Genomic DNA, 27,867 nt, shown 5'->3' with positions numbered 1-27,867 from the left:
GAAGGAAATCCATGGCCTCATCTACTTATGTAAAGATCATCTTAAACGATCTTTGAGAGCTTACTGGTTTCTGAGTGCCTGCTTTTTATCTTCCACACCATCAACACAGGAGGCCAGCATGAGCTTTGTTTCTTTGCTTTCTGCAGAGGCACCTACCCTATGGCAAGACCATCTCCAATAAAGTGATAATTAGGAAAATGAAGAAGCAAGTTTGCAGATATAAACCATCAGCAAGATGTACACATTCTCACATATGTTTCTTCTAAAGGGAAGGACCAAATATGTGTCTCCTCTGATACAGAGTCCTTCAGGCAACATTCGGGTTGCTGCAGTTCAGACTTCCCAGAACTCTTGGGAACAATTTACTGCATTTCTCATGAACCTTGGCTACTGTAGATAACATTTTCAGGTTGGCCTGACAACCAAATAAGCCATGTTTAGCTTCAAGGCCCAGGACACTGGCAGTTTGCTCTTTCCCAGACTGATATTTGAAAGAAAAAATGCATTCAAAGCAAAGAAACCACAAGGTGCCTGTAGAGAAAGCACAAGCTGCATGGTGCAGTGGCAATTAGGATAAAGAGAAGCATCAAAGATGCCTAGTGTCCCCAAACAAGAAGATGATCCGAATGAGAAATATGAAGCAGTGAACTGAGTGCATAAAGGAAGAATGGAAGCTCTGAAACAAAGCTTTTGAGGTCATGGGACTGGGGTCTCAGCAGTTATGTCTGCATGACCAAGCAAATGTGGCCTCAGCATCGTGCTTAGGATTGCAGGGACTGGCTACCTTCAGATTTCCCATCTGCTCTTACAACAGCATTGCCCAGCACAGCACAGGGCAGAAAGGATAATCCAGGGTTTTCTTGCCTTGAGGGTGGTTGGGATACTAAACTCAAGAAGAGGCAAAAGCTACTTGCAATGGCAGCACAAATGCATAGAGCCAGTGTCTTTATATGTATAATTTGGAATAGTGCTGTAAACCAAAGAGGGGGACAAGAAATAATAGGAAAAAGGCCATGGAAAGAACCAGGTCCATGTTGAGAAGTGATTTTGCAAGAGGTATCTGCCCAAAATGCCTTTTACTGTGAAACTGACAGAAGAAAGCACATCATGATCCCTAAAACACTCCAAAGGTGTGAAATGAAAAAAAAAAAAAGAAAAATTAGACCTTAGTCAGTGTCAACTGCCCTGAAGGAAGAGCTGGATGTCCAGAGAACATGGCACATGGCAGGACCACCACAGAAACCTCAGCTGTAAGCACCAACAGACAGATATTAGCCACACCATGGGCCTTCACAACATGTGATCCCTTAAAACAAGAAAGGTTCAGTAAAATCTGAGGCCTTTGCTAGAGCACTGAACAGTAGCACACACTTCTCTGGAGCATGCTGCAGATGTAACTAGAAATCAGATGGCTTGTGCATTACACTTTTCATTGTCTCTAGTTATCTCTAAGTTTCACCTACAATGAAAAAAGTTACTTGCACAAGGACTCTGTGCCATTCAGCTGAATTTTGTTCACAGGACAAGACTAAGAACCATTCAGGAAGTCCTTTCTTACAGCACATCTCTTTCAGAACACGGTCAGGTACTGTAGTAAAAATGATTAGAATAATAACTTAAGAAGTGTCACAAATTTCATAAAACACCTTGTTAAGCAAAAATGTAAGAAAGGCACACATTTACAGTTGCCTAGGACTAGGATTGATGGATGCAGACAAAGGCTGCAGACAGCACACGAGCCCCAGTAACTTCTACCAGGATCCATGTTGTCATAGAGACAGGAGAGAGCAATGAAAAGTTCACCACGGTAGCTATACCTTAGTGGATAAGTCTTAATGTAACTTCCAGCTGAGGATATGTAATCAATCTCTGTATGAGCTTATTGAAGGAATTCCCTTTATGCTTACTCAGTCGCCAAGAGCGTAAAATGAGGGAAAAGGTTTAGAATACGTATTTTACTACTTTTAAAGGTAAAACCAAGGCTTAGGGCTTCTTTAGGATTGTGAGAGTAGGGGTGGTGGTGGCAGGAAGATAATTTCTTTTTCAAAAGAAACAGTTATGTAAAACATGAAAAACTTGATAAAAACATTCAATTTTTAAAAAAATCGAAAACAGTACCACCAGCCAAAAAAAAAAAAAAAAGGCAAGGAAATAGTAATTCTGGGCCAGACTGAATGCATGCCACACGCAACAGTGTCTCCCTCTTTTCCCAGACACTTTCCATACAGAGATGCTCGCAGTCCTGGCATCTCACTGCTGCTCTTCTCCCATTGGGTTTAATCATCTCATTCCCTTTTACACTGCTAAACATGGGACTTTCCCTGCTCTCTCTTCCCTCTGCATGCCTTTTTCCTGGCATCTCCCTCTCCAGTGGCATCGACCCGTTTTATCTTTGGCAGGGCAGCAGCACCCCCAGCCCTTCTTGCATCCCTGCTCTGGGCTCCGTCCCACCACTTGGGAGGTACTGGATGTTGGAGCCCACAACAGGAAGCACAGAAACAGTGCCAGGGGTTGTTTATTGGCCAAGATCTTCAATTCTTAGCTTACACAAATTATGGCTTTTCTACGCAAGGAAGAGGGGTAAAAAAAATTTGCAGCACTAGTGTGTTACAGTTTAAAGTTACAGCTATTTCTGTAATGCTTGAAAGGCAAGGAACAGAATAAAAAGAGAATCTTAATGCTGTTCACACTTTTCCCTAACATTTCAGGATATAAAGATCAGACTAATTACCAAACAGTCCTGAGTTAGGCAGAGTTCACTAATCAAGCTCTGCTTGAGGAATTAGGAGAGAATTTACTTAGCCGCATCATGAAAGGTGCCAATAAATTGTTCAGCTGGAGAGTTAACATAATAAAAAAAAATCATTTTTTATGTTATTTTCTTTAGCAGTTTATTAATTGCTGCCTGAAATACTTTTCTGAGACACAACGAGCTGCAAATGAATTCATGGGCTATTAATCTGCTGTACATGGCACTGGAGGGAAAGCTCATTAGGTGAGTTGATGCAATTACTGCTATTACATAACCATCTTCACAGAACATAGAGTAAATTATGGATAATAACATTCAATCTAAGTTGCTCCTTTAAACATTAAAGCTGGCAAGTGAAAGATATGCAAAATCAGGGGGAAAGTCTAGAACAGAAAAGAGGCAGATCCCAAAAAGAGAAAAGCAGATCTGCTTCTTTGAAGACAACAAGTTGATGTGAAAAGCAAGAGATGCTTGTTTAACCATGGGAAACAATGCACAACAAGTAGAACCCATTTCTCTACAAGAGAATTTTAATTGTATATAGATAATTTTCAGCCACCCAGCATAACAAAGTGTGCATTATCTCTGGCAGAGCACAGGTTGACACTAGAGCACTGTGGGTTTTGTTGCAGGAAGATCCTTCCTATTGGCTTTCTCTCATCTTAAAAAAATCTCCCTGCCAAGTGATATTCAGAGTTTGGCATTAACTTTTAAAATTTCCCAATTTCTCAGCCTGAACAACCTTTCCTCTCTGACCAGCAACTAAAAAAAATGTCCAAACCAATCCAAGCTTAATGAACAAAATGAAAAAAATGTTATCTGTATGGTTTTGGCACAGCTCCCCCACTATCTTTATACTCAAATTCTTAATTTAGTTAGTATTTTCCACAGTTTACACCTTTCTACCTTCAATACACTTCCAACGCAAGGTCTTCCAGCCCCTGTAAAAAGACATCATTTTCACCTCTTAAGTTAGGAAAGATAGTCCAACCAGCTTGTAGCATTTAGAGAGAGGAATTAGTCCCAGAACAGAATTCAGGGGTTTGTGATTTCCACTCTGATATTTAGCTCATGCCTCTAGAGAAAGCAAGGCGATTTAACAGGTGAGACAACTCCACTGGAATTTTTGAAAAAGCCCCCAGCGATTGTGTGGTATTTAGGCATCCAGTTAAAAATCTAGCCTGTAGCAAAGCAGAAACAATTCCTAAATCCAGTACTTCCTGCTGGCTAAAAAGAATAAAAATAAACCAGTTCAGTTTTACTAAAAGCATCTAAAAAAAGATTTCGTGCATTCTAATTTGCTTTAAAATTACACCAGTGTAACCTGCATGAACATCTCAAATGCAGCTAGGCAGACTAGCCCTCCACTTAGCCACACACTGCAGATGAAATCATGCTTCCCCAAGGAGCCTGAAAAAAATTACAGAAAAATATAAAATACAAACATGATGGTTCTTCAAGTTAACGTTTCCTGGTTGTCAATTTAAACCAGAATGAAAATAAGTACATCCATTCATTCTGTTGTTCAGTAGCAGAATGTAATCATATGTTCCAAGAAGCACAGACACTTATATATTACAAGACTCAGGTCTGTGACAAGGAGTAACAGACATTTCTATGCAAGTTTAAAAAAAAACCAAAACAACAAAAACAAAACACCAAAGCAAATACAGAGCACAGAAACTGGATTCTCTCCTCTTCATGATAATTTCCCTGCATTCCCTCCCTTCTTCCCTCCTTCCCTCCAGAGAGGTTAATTGTAAGCAGATTTACAAATCTGAACATTGCTTCAATGCACTGAAGCAATCTGGAACAACTGTACCTTTATAAACATAATTTTGCTCTATTAGAGTACACTGGAGACAAGAGTTATGCCAGTGTGGAGGGCTTCTAAGCATTGCACCCTGGTATGCAGGCGGGGTTGTGTCCAAGGGGAGCCCAAAGACCATCTAGTTCAGTGACAGTCCTTGCAGTCTGCAAATTTTATGAAAGAGAATGGAAGAGCTGCTGGGCTAAGCTGGGCCATTGAGGCAGAAGGAAGCTCCATTTTCTTTCCCCTCGTACCCTTACAAAAAATCCAGTTTAGGTTTTCTTTAAGGGCAGGCTTCACCTTACAGAGCATCTGTTCTGGCATCCTGCTTGAAAGAGTCCATTATTAATGGAGAGTTTTGCCCAGCTTCCTGTGTGCTCCCTTAATTGCAGGAGGCAGCGCCGTATGTGTGACCCTTCACCAGCTCCTGAGCACGAGGTCCATGCATCCAGGCAACACTGAGCTTCTTGCTGACACCTGGGGTCAGGCCAAGGATGGTGCTTCAAAATCAGCTTAGAGATCACGGAATAGAAGGGCAAAGGTTAGTTTCCTAAGGCTCTCCATCACATAATGAACCACTGTCAGTCTTAGTAGCCTTCTTACTTCAGGAGCAGCAGCAAAAGAATCCTGTGTGACCACCATTTGTGTCTACATGATAATTAAAAAAATTAACAGGCTGAAAAGGTAAGAAGGACAGCAGTGGTTTGAAGTGGGGACCAGGGCCTCAGCCGCACCTACGCACCCCTGGGCACCTATGGATGAACTGAGGTGGGACAGCCATACAGCAGTCCCCAAACCTGATGCAGTGTTGGCAGAGGGACTGACTCCAGGCCATGACATGGAGAGGTGCAGCTCAGGTTGCAGAGACTGATCAGGAGTTTCTGAAAGAGGGATATCTGATGAAAGACAGCAGGGCTTTGTTTCAAGCTGTGTTTTGCCCCGTTGTAGGAAGATAAGGCAGTCATCACTAAGTCGTTTCCCCTCACACCCTTTGTCTTCTCTATCTGGAGCACAAACTTTTTGCAACAGGGACTACACAATGAAAGCCAGTCCCTACACTAGTGAGATCCAGTTTCAGCGGGTCTTGCAAATACTATCACAAGGGAAATATAGCTACACTCATGCCCTGGAGGTAGTCTTGTTATTGACCTCTCTTGATCAGATCTAGGGAGTAACATGGGGTCCAAGACAACTTTTTTCCCCTACATGAACAAAACAACCTATAAAGAAATGCAAATTTGGTGCATTCCTTCCTCATCTCATTTCATTCTCTGAAACAAGATAAAAGCATACAAGAAATGCTCAGTAGCTCTTCTCTTTCAAAACACTGTATCCCCATTCTTAAAACCCTTCTTATCACACTGGCTAGGCACTCAGTTCCCATCTCTTCTCTGATGTTTGTGTGGAACGCTCATTAAGCTCAAAGGGAGTTGCATATGCAAGTACTTTTGCATGCCCTTTAAAGGCAGAACAAACAAACACAGGACTGTAGCTTTCAAGCACAGATTACTCTGCATACTGAAAATCAGCATCTACTCCTCCTTAGCTCCTGGGAACAAACCTTGGGGTTTTTATTTGCAGGTGCCCACCTCGATTACTCTCCCCATTTGGGACTGGTTTAAGCATTGTAGGCTTGTTTCCCTGTGAGAGTTCTCTGATACTTTTTTCTGTCCTTTGTTCATGGTTTTCACATTACAAGGTAACAGAACTATAAGAAGACAGAGAAACAAAATGTGAATAATGCACTGGGGGGAAAAGAAAGACCTCTATCTAGTAAGAAAAAGCTGACTGACAGATGTGCCTTTGTTTACATAAACTTCTAAAGAAATGGAGTTGAAACCTAGAGATATGTATGAAAGAAGGTCGGATAAGAAAATAGTTTTTCAAATCTCTTAAGAGATGAAAAGATCCTGTTCATGAAGGGCTAACACAGAATCACTTCAGAATTAGTTCCTAAACCCAGAAGACAAGACACACTGCATTCAAACTGATGACATTTAAAATAATTTCTCTGTTCCTTTGCAAATGCCTTCTACAGAAACACAGCCAGAGGACATCCCTCACTTCTCCCCAGGATCCTCTGTTCCCCCTCCAACCTGCTTTCCCCCTTTCAGTGCCTGTAGTGGTTTGAGATAAAGGCAACTGCCAAAGGGCAATTTCACTCAGTTCACCCCAGGAAACAGGCAGAGCAAAACCTTAATTCTCTCTGGCAAAGCTCCAGCTACCCTATGGGAGAAAACAATCCATCACCTAAAAGGCATTAAGTCTTTATAGTTTATCCAAAGTAACTTTGGTCAACATGTTAGAAATACAGCTGGTATTTCCAAAACCTACTCTGATGTGACGTTACAGCATTTAATAAGATTACTGTTTCACGTCAGTTATAAAATCCTTAAGAACTCAAGACAACAAGCCCTCAGGTGAGAGAAAAGTACTTTTTCTTCTCTTCCAAACTGTATCATACTGGTTTTATCAAAGAAAAAAGCTTCACATGCACAGATACATATGCAGTTAAATACCTATGAATAAAATCCTCCTCATTCAATCTTGCATCTTTGTATTTAGCCTACCTTCCCCTTTACTCCCATCTCCAGCAGATCTATATTTAAGTATGGTTAAGTGCACTTAAGGCACACAAGAAAAACAGAAAACCCAACAAGGACAGTGAACTAATGAAAATCCTTAGACCTCCTCCTCCAATAACTACAATTTCAGATTTCCATGAAAAGGAGCTGGAAACACAATACAATGATCCCAAAGATATATTTGGTTCCTTCTCTGAGAGGAAAGAGAGCATAGGAGAGAGAAATAGAATGCACTGAAGCGGGACAAGTGAAGCACCTCTTTGGCTTCTGCCCAAGTACAGAGTAGAAAACTACTGGGACATTCCACACAATTCAGAAAAGCAAAATGCTGGAAGGTGAGGACCAGTCTAAACCATAGTTCATGAGGCATAAATGTCTCATCATTATCAACTTTTCTTTTCCTCTGGTCTTAAAATCCCTCCAACAAACTCTGGTGGGTGAATTAAAGTTGAGAATCCGTGTTGGGCAATTTCCCCTCCTCTCTAATGCACACACTGCAAATTTCTGTAGTGTTTATTATTGGAAATGACCTACTGAAATCAGAAATATCTCTGACAGAGGTCAAACAATTGAACAAATCACTACACAAAAGACTTCTTTGCTTCTGCAATCAATCCAATCAAAAATGAGAAATTTTCAGAAGCATTACCTCACAGGGATTTGAGAAAGGCTTTTTTAGCTATATTTTCAGTCTTGATGTGGATATCAATAAACTAGAAGAAGAGAAAAATCACCTATTTCTACAGGAATATTTTAAAATCTTAATTTAAAGTGCAAACTAGAGATTTCTAGAAAAGAAGGAAGAGGAAAATTCTTTATGTTTTTGGTATGCTTGGCAGCACTTTTGCATAGTCAGGTTTACTGGCTTTGAAGGTTTGGAAGAGGATTTGCTAGCTCATTTCACCTTTCCGAGAGGGTCCAGGCAGTAAGAACAGAAAGCTCAAGGCCATTATACCATCAGTTTTGTAAAATGGCACAGACTGGCACTACTGCTAAAAGAAGGCCCTCTGGCACAAGCGCCTGCACTGGTGTGAGTGGGAGGGTGCAAAGCTGAAGAAAGCTGTTGGCTGCCACAGCGGGAAGCCCTTGTGAAGTGACAGCCGGGGCTGACCCAAAGCCAGCAAAGCCTCAAGCCAGTTTGCAAGGCACAGGGAGGACTGAAAACAAGCTTAAGAAGCCACTACTCTTCTCCTCAGATCCTTGCCCCCAGAAGCCATTTCTAGAGCAGATGGGAGCTAATCCAATCTTGAAGCAATTACCTGTGGGCTTGTTCTTTTAGAAAACCTGTCAAAACTACCTCTTCAGGCATTCTCACACTCACACAGGGTGGACATGAGTCACAAGCAGCGTGTTGCACTAAAAGTTCTTAACTGATGGCAATTAGACTGCAGAGTTAAGGACTCAGAAGTTTGTAAAGCACAGGTCTAAAGCTGTGTACCAAATTTATACTCCTTTCTTCACATATGAATGCAGGTACTGGCTTCAGTCACATAATTGCATAATAATTTTTTCACTTAAGACTGTCACATATATGTAGGATATGACAAACAATAAATTGTTTCCAAAGACAACTTACATTCTTTGGACATTCCCACTTCAAAGCACTTCTGTAGTCTGCAGTACTGGCAGCGATTTCTGGTAACTTTATTGATAACACAGTTTTTATCTCTGTGACATGTGTAAACCATGTTCTTCTGGATACTCCTACGGAAAAAGCCCTGAAATCAAGAAAAAAAGAAATCAAGTAAACTTTTGAGATTCCCATAACCCTTAGAGCCAGGCACTACTGTTGCTTTAAAATAACAAAATAAACTCAAGTTATGGTTGGAGTATGGCATCTTTAAAGACTCAGTCTTACTATAATTTAGTACTGTTTCTTGTAACATAAGACTCATCTCTTAAATAAAAACTAATTATATAATGCAACCTAAGGCAAAAGCCCCCAAAACTAGAACTAGTAAGAGCATTCTGGAAATTAACTCCTAGGTTTTACAAAAAAGCTCAAACCAAAATGGTTTGGACTTACACATGTAAGTAACGACTTGGGTATACACCTTTCCCAACAGATCCACTTGGAAGTCAAACACTCATCCAATCACCAACAGCCTAAAGGTCCTGTGTATTTTGTTACTGCAGCAGTTCTCTAGTTTGAAGACTACATGTCAAAAGACAAATAATTTGAAACCCAGGTTTCTTAGCTGCTGAAACTCCTACAGAAATTAATGAGGTTTCTGCAGGTGCAAGAGTTCCAGCATCAGGTTGTGAACTTGTAAAAGTTGCCAACTACAGCCCTTCTTTTCTTACTCAGATACAGCTGTGAAAATAATCAAGTAATTATGATAATCTTGAGCAGAAATTAAGGAAACCTAGAGGTCTGATTTGTACTTAAGAAACACCATTTGACTGAATTCCTCCTTCAACAAGTAAAAAAGTGAAAACCAACCATAAATGGTAAGGTTAGGTGGCACAGAAGAAAGGCAAAACCCAAGTTAATTTTTTTATCTGCACAAAACCACAAGCTTTAGATAATATCATATAATAATGAAGAAAAAAAGAGAGCCCTTTTAAGCATTTTAGAGTTCAACCCACAGACACTCAGTGAAAGTATTTCTGCAATAGACATTTGGAAATTTGACAGCACTGTTTAACCTTCTCACTCAGATTTTGAAAATCGTTTCAGCAAGAACCAGGGTCAAATTTCAGTCAACATTGCAGCATTATGGAATAATAGTTAGCAATTTGATATTTTTTGGAGGGCTTGAGAGGTTAAAACTCTTCAACCAGCCAAATGTTTACAACCTAGAGGGAAGCTGTAAACTTGATGCCGCAGGCGATAGCTCTGTGCCCACAGTGCATTTGTGTAAAGATGCAATCATGGTAAGCTATAAAATTGGCTTTCCTAGAAGCACTCACCAAGATACGTGAGTAGTTCAAAAGCCAAAAACCCTATCATTGAGAGTTAACTGGGAGAGTTTCTGGCTATATGATCAGGGAGTGGTAGGGGAGGCACTAAGGGCTGGTCATAAATTCCTTGCACAGCCAACATGCTATAGATACTAATGTTATGAAAATACCTCAGATTCACTCAGAACTGAAAAACGCCACCTTAATCACGTAACCTCTGGCAAACGTTTTCTGCAGGTCTTGCACAGGCAAGCCTCATCCTGAGGTTAGCTCCTCTGATTTAGGAGACATTTCATACTACCCTCAAAAAGGTAAATAAAAACTTTCCACTTCTTTTCCTTAAGCTACTGGACACAGAAGAAGAATTCAAAGCTATTTGTTTAGACAATTAAAACCTTTTAAGTTATCAATAACACTTTTATTTTATATTCCACTCTTCTGATAATTAACACTGCCTGAATCTTTGCAATGGCAAGTATGGCAAGTGTGTGTACATTTGTTCACTTTCCAAGAAGAACATTTATGGTATTATTCATTTACTCCTTTCTTACTTTGATATTCCTCTGTGATGCCCAGCTCTGTGGTAATTGCTGACAATGCTCTCTGTGATAGTGAGGAGTCTATGGCATCTATTTGGGCTTAATTGAACAGGCAGAGAATGTGAGCTGTGCTGGTTCAAGGGTCTCTCTACTGCTTATTCAGTCACCACTTTTTAGCTGGAAAGATGTAGGGGAAGCCAAGACTGGTAGCTTCCAGGGCAGCCACCCCACTCTAATCCAGTGCTGCAGGTGAATTAACACCTACAGTCACTGATGGAATCACTCTCCTACCACCCGTCTGACAGGGTAGGAAACAAAATGACCCAAATGAACAAATTACCCAATGCCGGTAAAAGAAGAAACAGCCTTCTCCAAGTGTGTTTGTACTTCAACAAAATATAACCAGTAGCTAATGACTGATTGATCAATTGTTCAGATATTTAGATGCAGATTCTGCATCCTCATAAGCTAAAGTTTAATTACAGCTCATCAGGAAGGAAAGCAGAGGAGGCTGCCTCAGTCCTTACCATACAAACTTGATCACACAGCCCAAAAGAAAAACAAGATCGAATTTCTGCAGACAGAAAGTAAAAAGCATACATGGACTCATTATTAATGTAAAAGGCTTAAGAAGAACAATTTTGGAAAAAGCAGATCTCTAGGTTGAAAAGACAGTTTCCTCAACAGCCTAACTTCCCCAGGCAATGCCTTCCACAGAGTGAAAGGTACACGAGGACATTAACTGTGGAAGTTCGGACTGTTGTTTTAAAAATTACTTCTTGACACCTGTATTTGATTTTCTTCCTGCAGTTACTCAAGGAACAGAAAATAAAATGAACTTGTTTGCATAAAATATTCAGGAGAAAAATGATGTATCCTGTTCAAAACTAAGGACTTGGTTCTTGGCAGTGTATCAGTGCCCACTCCCATGTCCTCTTCCCCAAGACAAAACTGGGATAATATTCCCACTAAGATTTGTGGTAAACTCATTTTAAAACTTCAGCAATACATCACCAGAAAGATTTGATGTTTAAACCTTCCTCTGGACAGGCACTAAGAAAAACACCCAGACTATAAATATCTTTGGAGACAAACCCCAAACCAAAGTCATCCTAATGGGAGCAACAGGAATTCAGGCACCAGTGAGTGCGAAGCATTTGCTGGGTGCTGGGGCTCAGCTCCACGGCATGCTTCAAGAAGCCTGGTACTGTGCAGCCACAAGTTTTGGGTGGCACTGCAAGTAGGGTCATACTCAGAAACATTTCCTGAGTCTGGGCTGAAAAAACAGAGCATCCTGTCTTTTCCTCTGCAGGGGTTCAGACCTCGCCTGCAGCTCTGCAGTGAAAGAAAACTCCGCAGGACACAGGGATGGGCAGAGCAGGTGCCTGCTGCCCAGTTAAACAGAAAAACACATTTAAAACATTTCAAGCCTGGATTCCAAATAACACAGGTATAATACTGGCTTTAAGTTACAAGCAAGCCTAAGTTTTCCTCCAAGTGCTTTATGTCAAATGATTCCCATCTGATTTCACTACCTCAACAGTTTCTTCAAAATCTAAGAAAATCTGAACGTGACCTGACTTTAAGAAGTTGTCAGAAACTTCAGAGACAGCAAAACTCCACTGATTATAAATTAATCAAGCTCTGCTGCCTACTGTCTCTTGGAAAACAATTTACTACCTACTATGATACATATGTATGGCCAGACTTTGCAAACAAAGTTTTGGGAAGGGCTCTCCCCACATGGGTGTGCCCTTCCAGCCTGTGCAGTGGATTTTTTAGGTGAGGCACAGCGTGCGCAGAGCTGGCCCCACCGTTTAAGTCCTGAGGTTCATCTGCCACGGCCGAGTGAGCTTGGACAGTGACAGTGAAATCCTCAGGACTGTCACAGCACCGGTACCAACCGGGGCTGACCCTGCTTTGCATCCGAGATGTGACGGGATCAGATGGCAGGGAGGCATTTACCTGCCAGGGGACAGGCCCTACTGAGACTTGAAGTCAGGTCCTTTGGATTCAGAGTCCAGAGTGCTCTCCTTTACACCATGGGACTGCCCCACTATGATATATTTACCTTGAAACAAATCTGTTTGGCTGAATATTTACATGAGGGGGTTTTTTTTGCAAATATTTTAGCATCCTGTCCAAATTATCACTCTGTGATGGGAGATAAGACACTCCTGTGTCAGAAACAATAACAAATTTTTTTTCCTTTGTAATTTAAAATGCCTTATGAATATATATATAAAACAATCCCATTCTGTGAGACATAAAGCATTACTGTCACACACAATTGTTTTTGATAGCACCTACAAAGTACTTGAATTTAGAGCAGAGGAAGCTACTGAAGGTCCATCAGAAACAGTGATTTGCTTCAATATTCCTTTTATCCACAACTTTTGAAAGGAACATGGATGTTTTGTTTTTATTTTAGTGAAGACAAAGCTTTGTGGAAATCACACTTCTGAATTAATTCTGTTTTTCTGAGCTGTTTTTATCAGTTTCCTTTACACAGAACATTTTGGACAAACATTTCAATTTTTAATCTCATCTTTGCTGTGTACCACGCCGTGCTCCTCCCAGGCTCACCAATCTTGTTATCTTAATGGATGACAGATAGAGTATCACTCTGACCATGCCACATTAGGCGTCCTCATTTACCGAGTGCAAGGAAAAAATGCTGAGTATGAATTATTCAAAAATCTATTGTATCAGCGTGTGTTCTCCGAGCATCCACCAGTGGCAGAGCAGACAGATTATTTTTCACTTTTAATTGTGTTGATATCTTATCTGCCGCACTGAAAGCAGAGAGTGATATGTGAAACCATATGTATCAAGCAGCAAATAAACCCAGGTTTCCAGCCCCATTGCTTAGAAGTAAATAATCTATTTAGTCAATCTAACTTCAACACAATGCTGAAAAAACCACCTTATCCCATTCACTACTTACTTTTGTAGCATTTGCCTGTGAATGCATCAAACTTCGAGAGCTCAGCACAGGACAATGGCGCCCAGAGAGAACATTAACTATTTCAGTAATATTTTGAATGTCCTTGTGCCACTGGCTATCTGAATGCAAAGGACCTCATTAAGGACGAGCCCTCAAGATAAAGTTAAATGTTTAAGCTTATTAAGTCTTACGGATTTGTTAGCAAGAATTGCTACCCTTACATATCTGATTAGAAATCTATACAACTCCCTCATGTTCACTGTCCAGTTGATTTTGGCAAGGCAGATGATTTATAGCCCAAGTTATGCACATTGCATGAAGAGATGGATCATTTGATCTCAACAATGTCTTAAAAATATTTTGCCAGCACAGGGCATGCCAAATCTTATTTGCAGGCATAGTAGGCTTACAAGCTGCAAACTTGCACTGCAAGCCAGGGACAGGGTAATCAGCAGAGAAGGGCTATTGCAAGCTCAACCTATTTGAACAGCCTGCTCAGTTCATCTGGTTCAGCTTTGATTACCCCCAAATACAGGCACCCAGCTATGACTCCTGCAGATTTAGAGGCCATTCTCTGGTAAATTTGCAAAATAAGCTTCTGAGTGAAACATATTGCTGCTTTATCGTAAAAGAAACAAAGGAGCAGGAAAAACTTTTCTATGGTACAGTTTATCAGTAATTTATAAACTCTGACTGAGCTCTAAGAAGAAAGATAAATACCAGTAACAACTGAAAATAAAATCCAGCCAAGCACATACCTGAAACCTCTACCATCACTTTTATTCTGAAACAGGGGCTGAGCAAATCTATACCTTTTTTTTCTTTTTACATAAGAAATCTGTTTGTAATACATAGGCTCTTTCCAGTCTCTCTATTTTAATCATTCAATTTATCCTCTATCCTTGCTAACTCTGTAAAATGTAGTTAAATAAGGTAAAGACCCCATTCCTACTCTCCCTGGAGCATCAACGGACAGTTAAGGTATCAGTGATGGAATCCACACAAAACCACTGTGTTCTATGACTAGGGAACTGCTCAAGTACCTTCATGGTAGCAGGAGTCAAGGAACAAAAAAACCCTTCCTCACAAAGTCCTGGTGAGATCAGCAGTTGTTAGGACACACACAATTTTTAGTTTTTAACCAGAAATATTTGCTCTGAAAGGCCTTGTTAACATGCAAACTCACAACTGGGGTTACATAGAAAGGCTTACAAAAGACCTAAACCCCAGTATATGCTGTTCAATGATACCATATAGACAAAACACACTGCAAAATGGCTGCAGCCAGAATATGAGACCCCACAAGTAATGAAAGCTACCAAAGCAGCTATCTAAAAGGAAGCTCAAATGAGCTTATTCCCAGTTGCACAGCACTTTTCCGGGATGTTTTCACTGTCTATCATGCTTTGGAAGTCACGGCTTGCAGAATAAACAAATTAATTGTCTGACATTTTGGCTGGAAACCACCGCTGCCACAAAATGGAAGCAGCTACAACAATAAGTAAAGGAAGGCTCACTGCCAGAAAGCAGGAAAATTGTGCTGATGATGTATGTCAGGGCAGGACAGGCAGATCTTTGCAAAAACAAATGAATAAATGCTGTTAAATGCCAATAGCTTGTAGAGAGCACCTAGAGCTGCCAGCCAGCCAGCAGAGGAGGAGCTGGGCACCAGCCCTCCTGGGAAGGACTCTCGGTTTGTCTGTCATTGCTCGTATTTCCAGCAGAAACTGTCTGCTCATTATCCATATTTCTGTTAATCTAGTCATTTATTCTGCAGATGAATAGCAGCCATAAGATTCTATGGCCAAAGAAATCCAAATTTGCTATTGGAACCAGTGTGGCAGTGATTTTTATTTTTTTCTAATCAGCTGAATTCAAAACACTTCATAAAAATAAGCAGCTGTTATCCCACATCTTGCATATGGAAATACTGACCCATGGACCTAAGAGCAACACACTATGGGGAAAAAAAGGCCTATTATCCTTTCATTGTGGTTACATAAATGGAAAAGTGTTAAATGTTTCAGGGTTTTCTCATTTCTTAAAAAGAAAAGGGTCCAAAGGACATGCATGGGCAGATGAGGAAGATGTTACTCCTCTCTAAGTTACCACTGTGGGGAGGCTCATCTGCAACCACAAAAAATTCTCCAGCAAAGACAGAGCAGGCCATGCTTGATAAATCCTAATAGTTTCTAAGGTGAAAAGGGTCTTGTGGGCTTCAGAGGGCAAGAAAAAAAATTCTGATGATAAAGCTTGAAGAAAATTATTCATGGAGCTACTAATGCTATTCAGTTGTCAGCCACTGCTGAGGCTGGAAACAAACACCATTTTTTATGGTGGCCCATGCCAAGATATCTTCTGATTCCACAAACCTTGGTTTAATGTCAAAAATACACTCCAAAACATCAAAACATTGACTACTTTTTATTTTCTGGGGAGTTTGAAACACTTCTGCTGGCCAGCTGGCAGAGGCAGCTAACAATGAAACAGGGGAGATGTGCTCCATCCGCTGCAAATCTGCAGGAACTGGCTTCTTCCAGCGAGGGTACCACAGCATCCCTGAGACTACACATGGATTTTTCCACCATTTCGATTTTCACTGAACTCCTGACCTTTTTAGCAAACATGTCAAAGTCTCCAGACAGAACAATCATCACCTTGAAACAATATGTGAGGAGAAAGAACGGCTGAGATTTTCTGCTTCTCCACTTCAGTGATTTAAACAGAGAGGAAGGCGCTGGTATGCACTTCCATCTGCTTTCTTCAATTTAAAAAAAAAAAAGGAGATGGAATGTATATAATTAAAAAGTTACAGTTAACTTCCTTTCAGTCATGTCTGTAGGATGATTTTTGGCCTACTACGGAACTCCAGATGGGAAGAGTAACGAATATAATTTAATACAAATAAGAGTAGATCAAAGAAGTGCTCTTCTGAGTTGCAGCACACTGAGTTATTTCACACAGTTTAATGGAGAACTCAGGAATGAATTATTGCATTTTGCTGTTGTTCTATATTTTTCTTTATGCAAATCAATTACCTTTAACCTAATTTGTGAAGGGCCAGACCTCTAACCCAATAAAACCATAAAATGTCACTAGGATGGTTGTACAACTGGCTAGCACTTATCCAAAAGGTTGTATGCTGTTAACTGCTCATCGGTTTTTTCCTCTCTTCCCCTCCAGTGCCTCAGGATTTATACCACCAATTAAGACAATAATGAGTGCCCCAGGTTGACCTCCCAGGAGCAAGAATTAATTAAGTGCAGTATTTCTTCATAAAGAATGACACTTCTCCAAACCATTTATGTAGCTGCCCTCCTGCATGGAAGCACAGTATCACAGAAGACTTTCCAAATTGTTAATCCTCAAGTGTATGACTGATTCTGGTTTACGCTTATAATCAGTGTCTTTGTTTTTATCCATTGGGTTTTCAGGTAGTTGGAGCAGGGGGACCATATTCCAAGGACAACGGCACAATTTTACTAGGACATACATGGGATGTTTTTTTGCACAGAACTACAACAGAAAGACACTAAACAAAAGCTACTCTAGCAAGTAGTGGACCTCCTAGTAAAAACAAAGAATTCCCACCAAGCTATGCCCGTGCAAATTCCTGCAGCAGGCAGGACAAGGAAAAGACTCAGGTTAGCTATGCAATTACCATGCTGCAATTACTTGTTACCGTCTCTCAAATTAACCTCTCCTTTTAGCTGCTGGCAGAGATGGAAACATGCAAAGAGGAAAGGGCAAGCTCAAACACAAACCTACATGGGAGAAAGAAGGTGTGTGCATGCTCCAAGGAAATTCCCCTCACAGGCAGGCTTTATGTCCTCCTCCTCTTCCCCTCCCAGACTTCCCCACAAAGGCTTGCAGAGTTCCCGCACATATTTGGCACCAGAGTTATTTATCAGAAGAGGCACAGGGACTTCATTTAATTGTCAGGCAATACAAAAATCCCTGCATTTCTGTACCATCTGAAATTTATGGAGGCAGTAGTTTCTAACCTGCTATCAGCAACTGAATGTTTACAGCTCAGCTGAAATAATAACACAAACTATGCCACAAATATTTATGCATGCCTGCAAGCTGGCTGAAGTGCAATTTCCCTTGCACTAGCAGGGAGATCCGCACAGTTTGCCTGCACAGCCAGCTGTTCCCTGCTCTCTTCCCAGCCAACCCAGAGCCAGCACAGTGCCCTAGCCTGAGACCGGCTAGCTGGGTGGGTGCCTCTGGGTCCTGGCCCAGTGCCCACCTGTCAGGAAGGCTGGAAAAAAGATTGCCCTGCTTGTCTTCAAGACTGAGCACATTCCTATTCTCTTTGTCTGACCTGGGAGGAGTTTTAAAATCTGCCCAATCTGCAGCAAAGTAGTTTCTGAGGAGGGATGAAGTGACATAGGAAAACAATGCAGAAAGCAACCTAAAAATACTCAGAAGAAATAACATGGACATAAATATGTCAAAATAAACCAGATGTCTTGAGCATTATGATTCCTGGTACAGTTTTCAGGCATCTATCTGAATGACTCATCAACATACATTCATTTTCTCACCATAATTTTTTTTTGCTCTTAGTTTTGACAGTTGACATCTAAACAAATATGCTGTACCAGATCTCTTGAAATCTGGCAAGTAATATCTTGTACTAACTGCTTTATGCTTCACTCTCATTCCCCTGCATTCAACAACAAAGAAACTCTGCTAATACACAACTATCACTAAAACCCTGTAAAGTGTAGAGTTTGTGAAACTTGGATGCCTGGAGACTAGAAAACAGAGTTCAAGTAAACATCCAGAAATATGCAAGTCTGGCTCTAGTACTGGCAGTTGTCAAGGAAAATTACCTTTCCACACTGCAGCTGAAGCTCATTACCAAAGGTGAGAGCAGAGGGATGAGTTGGAGCTGGACCAGCTTGGAAAACCCACCATTTTTTAGAGCGAGATGGTGGTCATATCATTCTGCCTAGTTTCAGTACACAGTCACACGGTCTTGACAACATGAGAAATCAGGCAGAGAAAGGTGGATGAAATGCAGTCTGTGCCAGTGCAAGGGATTAGGAACTGAAGAAACAGAACCAGAGGAATCAACTAACTAGTTCCTCCAAGCAGTAAAGACTCTTAAGGTAACACTAATTGGAGAGATGCATCTTGTTGCAAACACCAACACAAATCACACTGAGATGCTGAAAAAGCATCACAGCTTTCAGGACAAATGCAGAGCTGCATCCACCTTGCCTGATGTTGGGCACCACTGATCATTCACCCAAGCTGTAGGGAAGCAAGGGACGGTCTAGGACTAGGCAACTTTGACAAGGAGAAAACATAACCTTTCAGAGATGAGTGAATAAACTGAAGCTGATTAATTTACCACAGGAAAATCTTACGAAGATCTTTTCCTGTTTTCTCCCTCCCCTGCCAGACTTCAATCAATGGCCAGATTCAAGCAGAGAGTTCATATAATCACAAGATGGTAATTATTTCACTTTACGACAATCACATGGACTTAGGGGAAGATGAAAGGACAAGGGAAGTGATTCTTCCCCTGTTTTCAGCACTGGTGAGCCCATATTTTGAGCATTGTGTTCAGTTCTGGGCCTCTCAGTTCAGGAAAGACATTGAGGTGCTGGAACAGGTCCAGAGAAGAGCAATGAGGCTGGTGAAGGGGCTTGAGCACAAGTCCTGTGAGGAAAGGCTGAGGGACCTGGGGTTGTTTAGCCTGGAGAAGAGAAAGCTCAGGGGTGACCACATCACTCTCTACAACTACCTGAAAGGGGGTTGTACCGAGGTGAGGGTTGGTCTCTTCTCCAGGCAGCAGGACAAGAGGGCATGGGCTTAAGCTCTCCCAGGGGATGCTTAGGTTAGATATTAGAAAGAAATTTTTTTCAGAGGGAGTAATCAGGCATTGGAATGGTGTGCCCAGAGAGGTGATGGATTCACTGTCCCTGGAGGTTTTTAAGATGAGACTGGATGTGGCACTTAGTGCTATGATCTAGTAATCATCATGGTGTTGGATCAAGGGTTGGACTTGATGATCTTGGAAGTCTCTTCCAACCCTGTTGATTCTATGATAGGTCTTTTTAGTTAGCTCACCCATTTGGCTCCTGGATTCTGTGCTTGCATCTCTCCTGTTCACTTAACACTCTTTTCTTTCCTTCCAAAAAATACCTAGTTTTCACTTTTGTGTCTGTACATGTTAACAGTCACTGTGCATTGCTATGGACAAATGAGGACTGGATAAGACCATTTGCAGCAGCATCTGAGAAATGCCTTGATCTCCTGATCCAAGAAAAAACAACAAAAAAAAAAGGTAAAAAAGTGGCAGTCGTCATTCAGTTAAAAATGATGGATTGCAGAGCTCTCTCTTAAATGCTCAGCTTAAATCTTCCTACATCTGGAGTGCTGCCACTCTTTTGGACCAACAGAATGCATGTGAGCATCACAGCAAGGACCTAATAATTTACAAATATTTTTACCACAGGTGCACAGGGCTCCAAAGTAAGCCAAGCATTCCAGAGACAGGGAAGACTTCTACCCCTGTTTGGAAGATTCATCTGGAGAGCAGCCAGCCAGGACACTCGTGGGAGGACTGAACAGTAGTCCATTGGAGTGGCTGCACCAGGGCTATAAATCTCTGCTTTCCCTGTTAAGTGCCTGGGAGGAGGGAGAGGGAACCAGCCACGGCTGACAGTAATGGCTCCCATTAAATTGTCACTTTTAAAGAGACTCTAAAGGAGAACAAACTTGCTTCGTAAGCTTTTGATCAGTTTCCCTGACACCAGGCAATGGCAGACCCTGCTCAAGTGGAGTGGCTGGGGGCTGCAGGATTCCCCCCTCCAGCACAGAGTTTGAAATAGCTGGAGTGAAATTACTGACTACATTTACAGCCAACGAAACTGACATTTTTTGGCACTGCTTCCAACTGCGTCTCACCTTGCAATTTATGTATCCATTATTCTGGACAGGGAATCCAGAAACAATATACCTTTCCCTGCTAAAATGTAGGTATTATGATCCACTTTTTATTGAATAGTAACTTTTCCCACTAAAATATATTAAATGAGAAATTTTAAGCATGACCACATGAAATCAGAAGGGACTTTATGCAAAAAAAAAATGTCTTTCTACTTCTCAGCTGTCTCCTGAATAAAGCTATGGAAATTGTGGGGACTCCTACATATTATCAAAAAGAAGAACGGGTGTCACTTAGAAGTGTTCCCTGTGTGTGGGGAGTTAATATTAACTATGAGTTAGTAATACTCTGCAATAATCAGAATAATACAAAACAGAAAGAAAAATACAACATGATTTACATGAGTCTCAAGAAACAAGGTATTCATACTTAAAGAGTATAGCAAAATCCATATGCAAACAGGGAAAGATAGTCACATGGCTAGAATCTCAGCTTCAGCAGTCTCTGGTTTTTGGAGTGGTTACTCAAAAGTGAAAGAGTTTCTTTAGCAATGCATTTGTTTTGCTTTAGAGGCCGAAGTAAAAGAAGAATGTACATCATAAAATTGGAGAAAGAATCTCTAAAGCTGACTGCTTTGGAAATACTGAATCATGGAAAATTACATCCAGTTGTCTTTCCTGCTGCAGCACAGATGAAGAGCAGCTCTGCAAATCAGAACAGCCCTGGGATCCATGCCGCAAATTCAACTGCACTCCATTTCCAGAAGACTCTAAAGCAAACACCCTTTAGGAAGTTTCCTCAAAGGAACACTTCATTTGGGATTAGAAAGAATCTCTATTTCCATTATCAGGTCAGTGAGTAAATGCAGATGGCAATGGAAGGCCACTTTCCAAGGCCAAAGTATTTCTCCAAACTGGGAAACTGATCATTAATAAACTGGGAGATGGTTTACAATAACTAGAAAATATAGATTGGTGTATCTTTCAAAATAAATTCAAAATATGTAGCATAAAAAGAGCATCTGAGTATCTACTTACCACATAAGTGAACAGAATTAGATAATGGTTAATTTCATTTTGAAGCATTATGAAAACCCTTAATTTTGGATTTACTTCTTTAAGATATGCTAATCAGAAAATTTTTAAGTACTTGCTAAGTAAAAAACAAACTACAATTTAAAAAAGATTCTTAAAGCAAGTGCAGCAGTGACCCCAACCACCACACAGGCACCAAAGTCACAATCAGCCAGAACCACACCTGGCAAACTATTCTGCTGTTTTTCCCTCCAGGGAAAACAGCACACTTTCTCGTGCAGTCCAGCAAACTACCCTAAATCGAAATTCAACAAATCAATTGCTTGTATATCCCACTCCATCATTCTCTCATTAACCAGTTTCTTTTTCCTACACTTGTACAACTTTCTGGGTGTGCACAGGACAGCCTGTACTCCACATCTATAATCAAAGGCCACATGTGGTCCTTAAACTAATGGAGAAGTATGAAATAGATTGACAAGATGAGAAGAAAATAAGGGGTTCTTCCCTTTAACTATACCTAAGAAGAAAATTGAAAAGGTAAAAAACCCATTAGAACCTACTTACTGGAAAATAAACAGACACTTCACATCCACTGTATGCAAGCCCAGAAACTTCCGAGCAGGCAAGTGTACCAGCCTGAATCACAGCCCACCTGTTTCTGGCATCTCTGGTCGGTATGTCATGACATGATTTGCAGAGACAGCACTTTCACACCTGCATATAATTTAGTTAATTCTGTTGAAGCTGTTGTAAACCACCCCCACTCTACAGATCAGGTGTGAGCCTCAGCTCTCTCAGCCATCTGCTAATAAGCCACAACAGCTATGGGCAGGTGAAAGCTGGACAGAAATGTGACAGACAAACCTACAAGGACTCTTCATTATCCCCCTTGGTGCAAGAAAACGTGATTCAACTCCAATAACAACAGGTACATATACACGTAAATTTGAAGTTTCTTCTTTTTACAGTGTGAATTTTCAGATAGAGAAAGACACTGCCAGAAGATTAAGACTCAACAAATTTTAGTTTACTAATAATAATGAAAAAACTGTAATTGTTATGGAACGGTTAGTGGACAACGATTCTGAAAAGATAACCATGATCAGCAGGCATGAAGGCTACATTTATATTAGGAAATGCTCTTGGGAACAGCCACAGGCACTATGGCTTGCTGACCTATGATGGGAAAGTCCACACCTACCTTAGTTAACTCCCTTGGGCCCAGAAATGGGATTGCTGCATCCAAACTACACTGGAGGTGGTTGCATGCAGGAGGAGCATTAGTTGGTACAATCAGAAACCTTCCCATACAGCACAGCGAAGCCATGCCCCAAAACATGGCTGGTCACCAACACACCACTGTAAGAGTCTGACACTGTTGCTCTTTTCTGAGAAAGACTTCACTGATGGAATCAGGAATTTTATAAGACAAAAGAGTGCAAGATTCAAGCCAAACAATTACATATTGCTATTTGACAGTTCATGTAAAGTAAGAGTGTAGTTTCCAGTTCCTTTTTCCACAGGAACTTAGCCTTTGTCCTCACAAATAACTCTATCAGCATGGTTAGCACAGTCAAAAAGTTAATTTGGCAAAATCTCTGCACTTCTGTAGTACCTGTATTACTGCCAGAAAATAAAATACAGTAATTAGTAAAAAATAATTATTCTCATAGCTTAAGATGAACCTCTGGTCTATGACCAAGCAAGAGGCAGGATAAAAGTAAGATTATCTGTGGATGTATGTGCTGTACCCCCACACAGACATTGCTGCTCTTTGTCTATCTCTGCTCCAGAAACCCAGTGCAGGGGAGCAACAGAGCTGTAAGCCACAACCTGGGCACAAAGCACTGGAAAGCAAATGTGGCACTCAAATGGACAACATGATTTACATTTTTGTTATCTATCACAGTTGGCAAGTATTTTTTTTCCATTCATGGCACTCACACAATCCAGAAAGAGATTTTAATAAACACGGTAACATAAATTTTTGCTCCTGATTCCATCTATTTCATCATGCATAATTGCTTTCAGTGAGCTTCCAATAAATACATGCTTTCCCATCTTCAAAATTTTGAAACAAATTCAGGATCTGTCAAAAGTTTTATCTTTCAAACAAATAAAAAAAAATTACTAACTTTATGGAATAGATACCAGCTTTTCACAGGACACCTGGCTTTCCTGGTTTTATTTGAGAAACTGAAATTTCAAAGATAGCATTAAAACAATCAGGTCTTCTCTGACAGCACAACTATATAAAAATTCCAGGGTTTTGATACTACATTTAAAGCATTTAGTGTTCTTTCTGCATATGGCACTGCTTTCTGCAAATGAATGGCTTGTTATGTTGCTATGCTGCGAAATGCTTACAGTTAAAGATCAGATGATATTAATTGTATTCAGATGATATTAATTGTATTCAGAAGTGTATCTCAAAATACATCTTTCACCTCCTAAAAAAATGTATTGTTGATTTAACCGAAACTAGGAACAATTTTCTGTGATTCAAGGAATTTTTCATAGCTGTGCATGGATGACAATGTGCATCTCTACTGCCAGCACTGTCACTAATACAGCTTAAATGGAGACGAATGCAGCTTGATCATTCAAGCTGATCTATATTTTTCTTTGAAACAACAGAAGCTTTCACAATTGCATTGCTGCAAACATTACATTATTCCCTGATACAAATCATACTGTGCACCTATTTGCAAGTTTACATTTCTTACTTTCTATTTCAGTTGTAGGTGGTTAAAACATGTCAGGAAAAGAAAGCGAAAAAATACATGGAATGTTAGTTAGCTGGTTTTATGAAGTGTGGTTTTTGGGTTTTTTTTACTGCTAAGTAGCTGAGAAAATTTTATATCTGGATCCTTGATTCCCAGTAAAGGGGCATAAATACAGGCTTAAATATAATTATATTATAGCTAGAAGCTAACATGTGCAAGAGTGGTGTTATCAAAAAGAACTGATGCTTAAGATCCCTACACAATCCCAAAACTGCCTAAGAAAATGCAAATCTGTTCTCACATGATGTAAGAGATGTTATTAAAAGGAAAAAGGCATCTGTCCCAAAGGACACTGTTCCATAAAGGGAACTTTGCTATGACAATCCATAAAATATTTTAGGTCTCTCAGCAACATTTCTCGCAGACCAAAGCATAATATGATAGAATCATAACATCATTTAGGTTGCAAATAATATCCTTGCCATCAAACTTCAAACAAATAATTAAAATGAAAGCCAGTTCCTCTCTTTCTGTCAGTAGCATTTTGTGAATCAGTTGTTGACCAGTGCTGACCAGGGATTCATGGCCTACAACAGGGAAACCCCAGCCCTCTCAGCATCGAGACGGACATAACCATGGGGGACATCATCTCAGAGAATATTAACACAGCTCTGCTTGGGCACCTAACTCAAAGGCTCGTGGGGACAGGCTGCTTTGGAGGGTGACCCAGAGCAGATCTGATTTAGATGCTCTGAATCAGCCATTGGAGGAGCTTCTCTCTCTCCACATACTGAGAACGCCCAGTCTTCAAAATTAGGCAACTAATTTTAAGCCTTAAGCTGGGTGGTAGGACTGCTTTGCACTGCATCTGTAAGCAAGTAAGTTAAAGATGTAACAAAATTACACGTTTTCTCCCAAGCTTAACATCCATGTGGATCAGCAAATTTGGACACAGCAAAAGTGTTGTCAGTTTCTCTCTTTTCTTTTCCTCTGTGTACCTTATCTTTTCTGGGGAGTCCGTCCCACAAAATTACAGACCTAAATTTCAAGGTTTATATCAATGCCTATTTTTCCATACTGCTAGAAGTCTTTGCAATGAAAAGGTTATATAGTTTAGTCAGGAAGATGTCAGACAAATAAACATATTTTCATAGCTGAAGACCTTTGGAAACAGATTAAATGTGCCTACTCTTTTAATTTAATGATCTCACATTAGATGTGATCTTATATAAAAACTCTGATGGAAAGAAAGCTATCCTTATTTTATGATAAAAGCCAACCTGGAATCGCTCAGTACTGAAGTAGATTTATCTACATTTTTGTCTGTTAGCATCAATAACAGGCAGAGAGGCATCTTCATCATTCAGACAAAACTGCTGGACCGTAAACCTACCCTCTCATATGCTGCGCTGTCTTCTCCCATGAAACTGCTCTAGGCATCTTTGCTGCCCACCGAATTCAAGCCAGCAATCCGGGCAGGACTGTCAGCAGAGGAATGCCGTCTTTTAAACGCCCAGAACAAGAGACAAGGCTTTCAGAGACAGCTGAAGCTGCCAGAACACCAGCTTCTCCTCCTCACCCACACAACGGTGGCATTGTGTGGGGAATCCAGCCCATTACTCTCAGTCTCCCTTTCTGCAAACCAAGCTACACCAAGTCAAGTCAGGACCAACAAGCTGAGCTTTTGGTGACAGCCAGCCCTACAACCACTTGCACCAGCTGGGTAAATCCACAGTGCTCATTTTCTAAGGAATTTGTTTGCGTGCTCTCTAGCAACACTCAGATACTGGGGGAAAAAAATATCTGTAACTGAGGACATGAAACACATAAGGAGATTCCCAAACACATCTCTGAAATGCTACACAGTTTACAAAATGGAAAAGTTGTAAATAAGCTGAATATTGTCAATGTACTGTTTTACACATAAAAAGATGGACTGGCTTTGGAATTTTTCTTACAAAATACACATACACTGTGAAGATCAGTTTGGTTTTGAAACTCTAATGTGTACACAAAGCCAATGACAAGCTATGAGGCACATACACTTTTGCAGTGTAATATACAAAAATAAACACAAAGCCATGTGTTTTTTTTTAATTTAAACCACTCTGAAACTTTCATTGCGGTTCACAAATGCCCATTATGAAATACTCCATCCTCTAAAAACCTTAAGTGATTTGTATATTGACACAAGCCACACAACAGGCTTTCTAGTATAGCACAGTACTGAAGACTCTGGTAATTAATAAGACAGCAGGATCACTGAAAAAATAAGGTCCAAGCATGACAGTGAGTGGGAAAAGAGGAAGGAGGAGAGGAGACAGGACCAATCTAATCCCATGTGAGAAGACCACAGCAAGGATTTGACAACAGAGGCAACTGAAGCCGGATTCTCAGATTTTGGAGGGAAAAGAACAACAAATCACGTAAATTAGAATACTGCAGACCAGAAATTCAGTCATCACAACATGATGTCTGAAAGAATTGCATGCCATGAGATTACAGTTGGGGATGTCACGAAGACAGGATGGAAAGTTCTGTCTTCATGAACTCTGTGCCCAAGGTAGCAGTGAGTTGAGCAAGATGACAAAGCAGGCAAAGGTGGGAGAAGTCAGAGGATAGGGATACTTTGGAAATCATCCATGGGTTAGTGACAGTTGATGCAAGATAAAATTTACAGTGTAGTGTTTCTCAAACTGAATCAAAAGGTCACAGTCCCCATCCACAGCTCTCCAAGGGCTCCTGGCTTGAAGGGTCTTGAGTAAGAATACATAACTATGACCAAAATATTGCCATGATATCCATCACTGGTCAGTAATTGATGCTTTTTGAGACAGAAACCCAAAGAACTGAACCTTAGGGAACAGCATCAGAAGTGGATAAAGAACCATTTAAGGAGACAATGAATAATCTGTAAGTAAAGTAGGATGAGCATCCAAAAAGTCCTGAAAGCTAGGAAGAAGAAAGCCTGATGAATCAAAGGTAGCCATCAACCCAAAACCTGGAGGACAGAAAGCTGTTCCCCCTTGCATTGCTAATGATCACTGTGGCAGCAGCTTCACTGGAGCTGAAAGGAGAAAGGCAAAGGAAACAGGGAGAGAATTAGAAGAAAACCTAGAGAAAGCCAGCACAGAAAAAGAGATGATCTGGGCCCTAATTAGATAAATATGATATGAACAAAGTTTTCCATTTGTGTTTCCCTTGAGAAACAAGACTGGCAGGAGTTTGAAGTGAAAGGTAAATGAGTCAGAAAGGAAAAAAGAGAAAAGTACCTTAGAACAGAGGGAGGTGCAAATGCTGAAAGAAAAATGAGTGAATTTCAGGTTTAACATCACAGAACAGAGACTGCAAATCAGGCGAAGAAAGAAATAGGGAAAATAGGAGTGAAGAAGAAGAAAACAGTAACAAGGTCAGATGAAAAAAGAAAGAAAGGGATTGGCTATTTTAGTTTAGCTTCTTATGGAATGAGGTTTGTGCAACCGAGTCGTACATGAGGCTGCCCCTCCCCATCCTCACAGCTTCTGAACACATTGGTCAGCCTCAGTGAAACTCCAAATCTTGAAGAAAATAGAGGTCTTTGAAATTGCAGGGAGATGGGTCTTCAAGGTAAAGGGGAAATAAATTTGAGTTTCCTAACTACACAAAAGGCTGTAATATAAA

General features: G+C 40.6%; 1 protein-coding gene across 5 annotated transcripts in view; it reads right to left on the bottom strand.

Annotated features, from left to right (window-relative positions):
- Nucleotides 1–27,867, bottom strand: part of RARB (retinoic acid receptor beta) — a 323,973-nt gene that overhangs the window by 36,452 nt on the left and 259,654 nt on the right. For 4 of the 5 annotated variants that reach the window (XM_071561104.1, XM_071561105.1, XM_071561106.1 and 1 more), the window contains one exon: nucleotides 8,724–8,865. In XM_071561104.1, coding sequence (XP_071417205.1) covers nucleotides 8,724–8,865 — 142 coding nt within the window. Of the gene's footprint in view, nucleotides 1–8,723; nucleotides 8,866–13,537; nucleotides 13,610–27,867 lie in introns of those variants that run through there. The other variant, XM_071561108.1, reaches the window with a different exon arrangement.

The sequence above is a fragment of the Pithys albifrons genome, chromosome 7 (genome assembly GCF_047495875.1).
Source record: "Pithys albifrons albifrons isolate INPA30051 chromosome 7, PitAlb_v1, whole genome shotgun sequence".
In the NCBI taxonomy this organism is placed as follows: Eukaryota; Metazoa; Chordata; class Aves; order Passeriformes; family Thamnophilidae; genus Pithys; species Pithys albifrons.
This window is presented reverse-complemented; position numbering and strand designations above follow the sequence as displayed.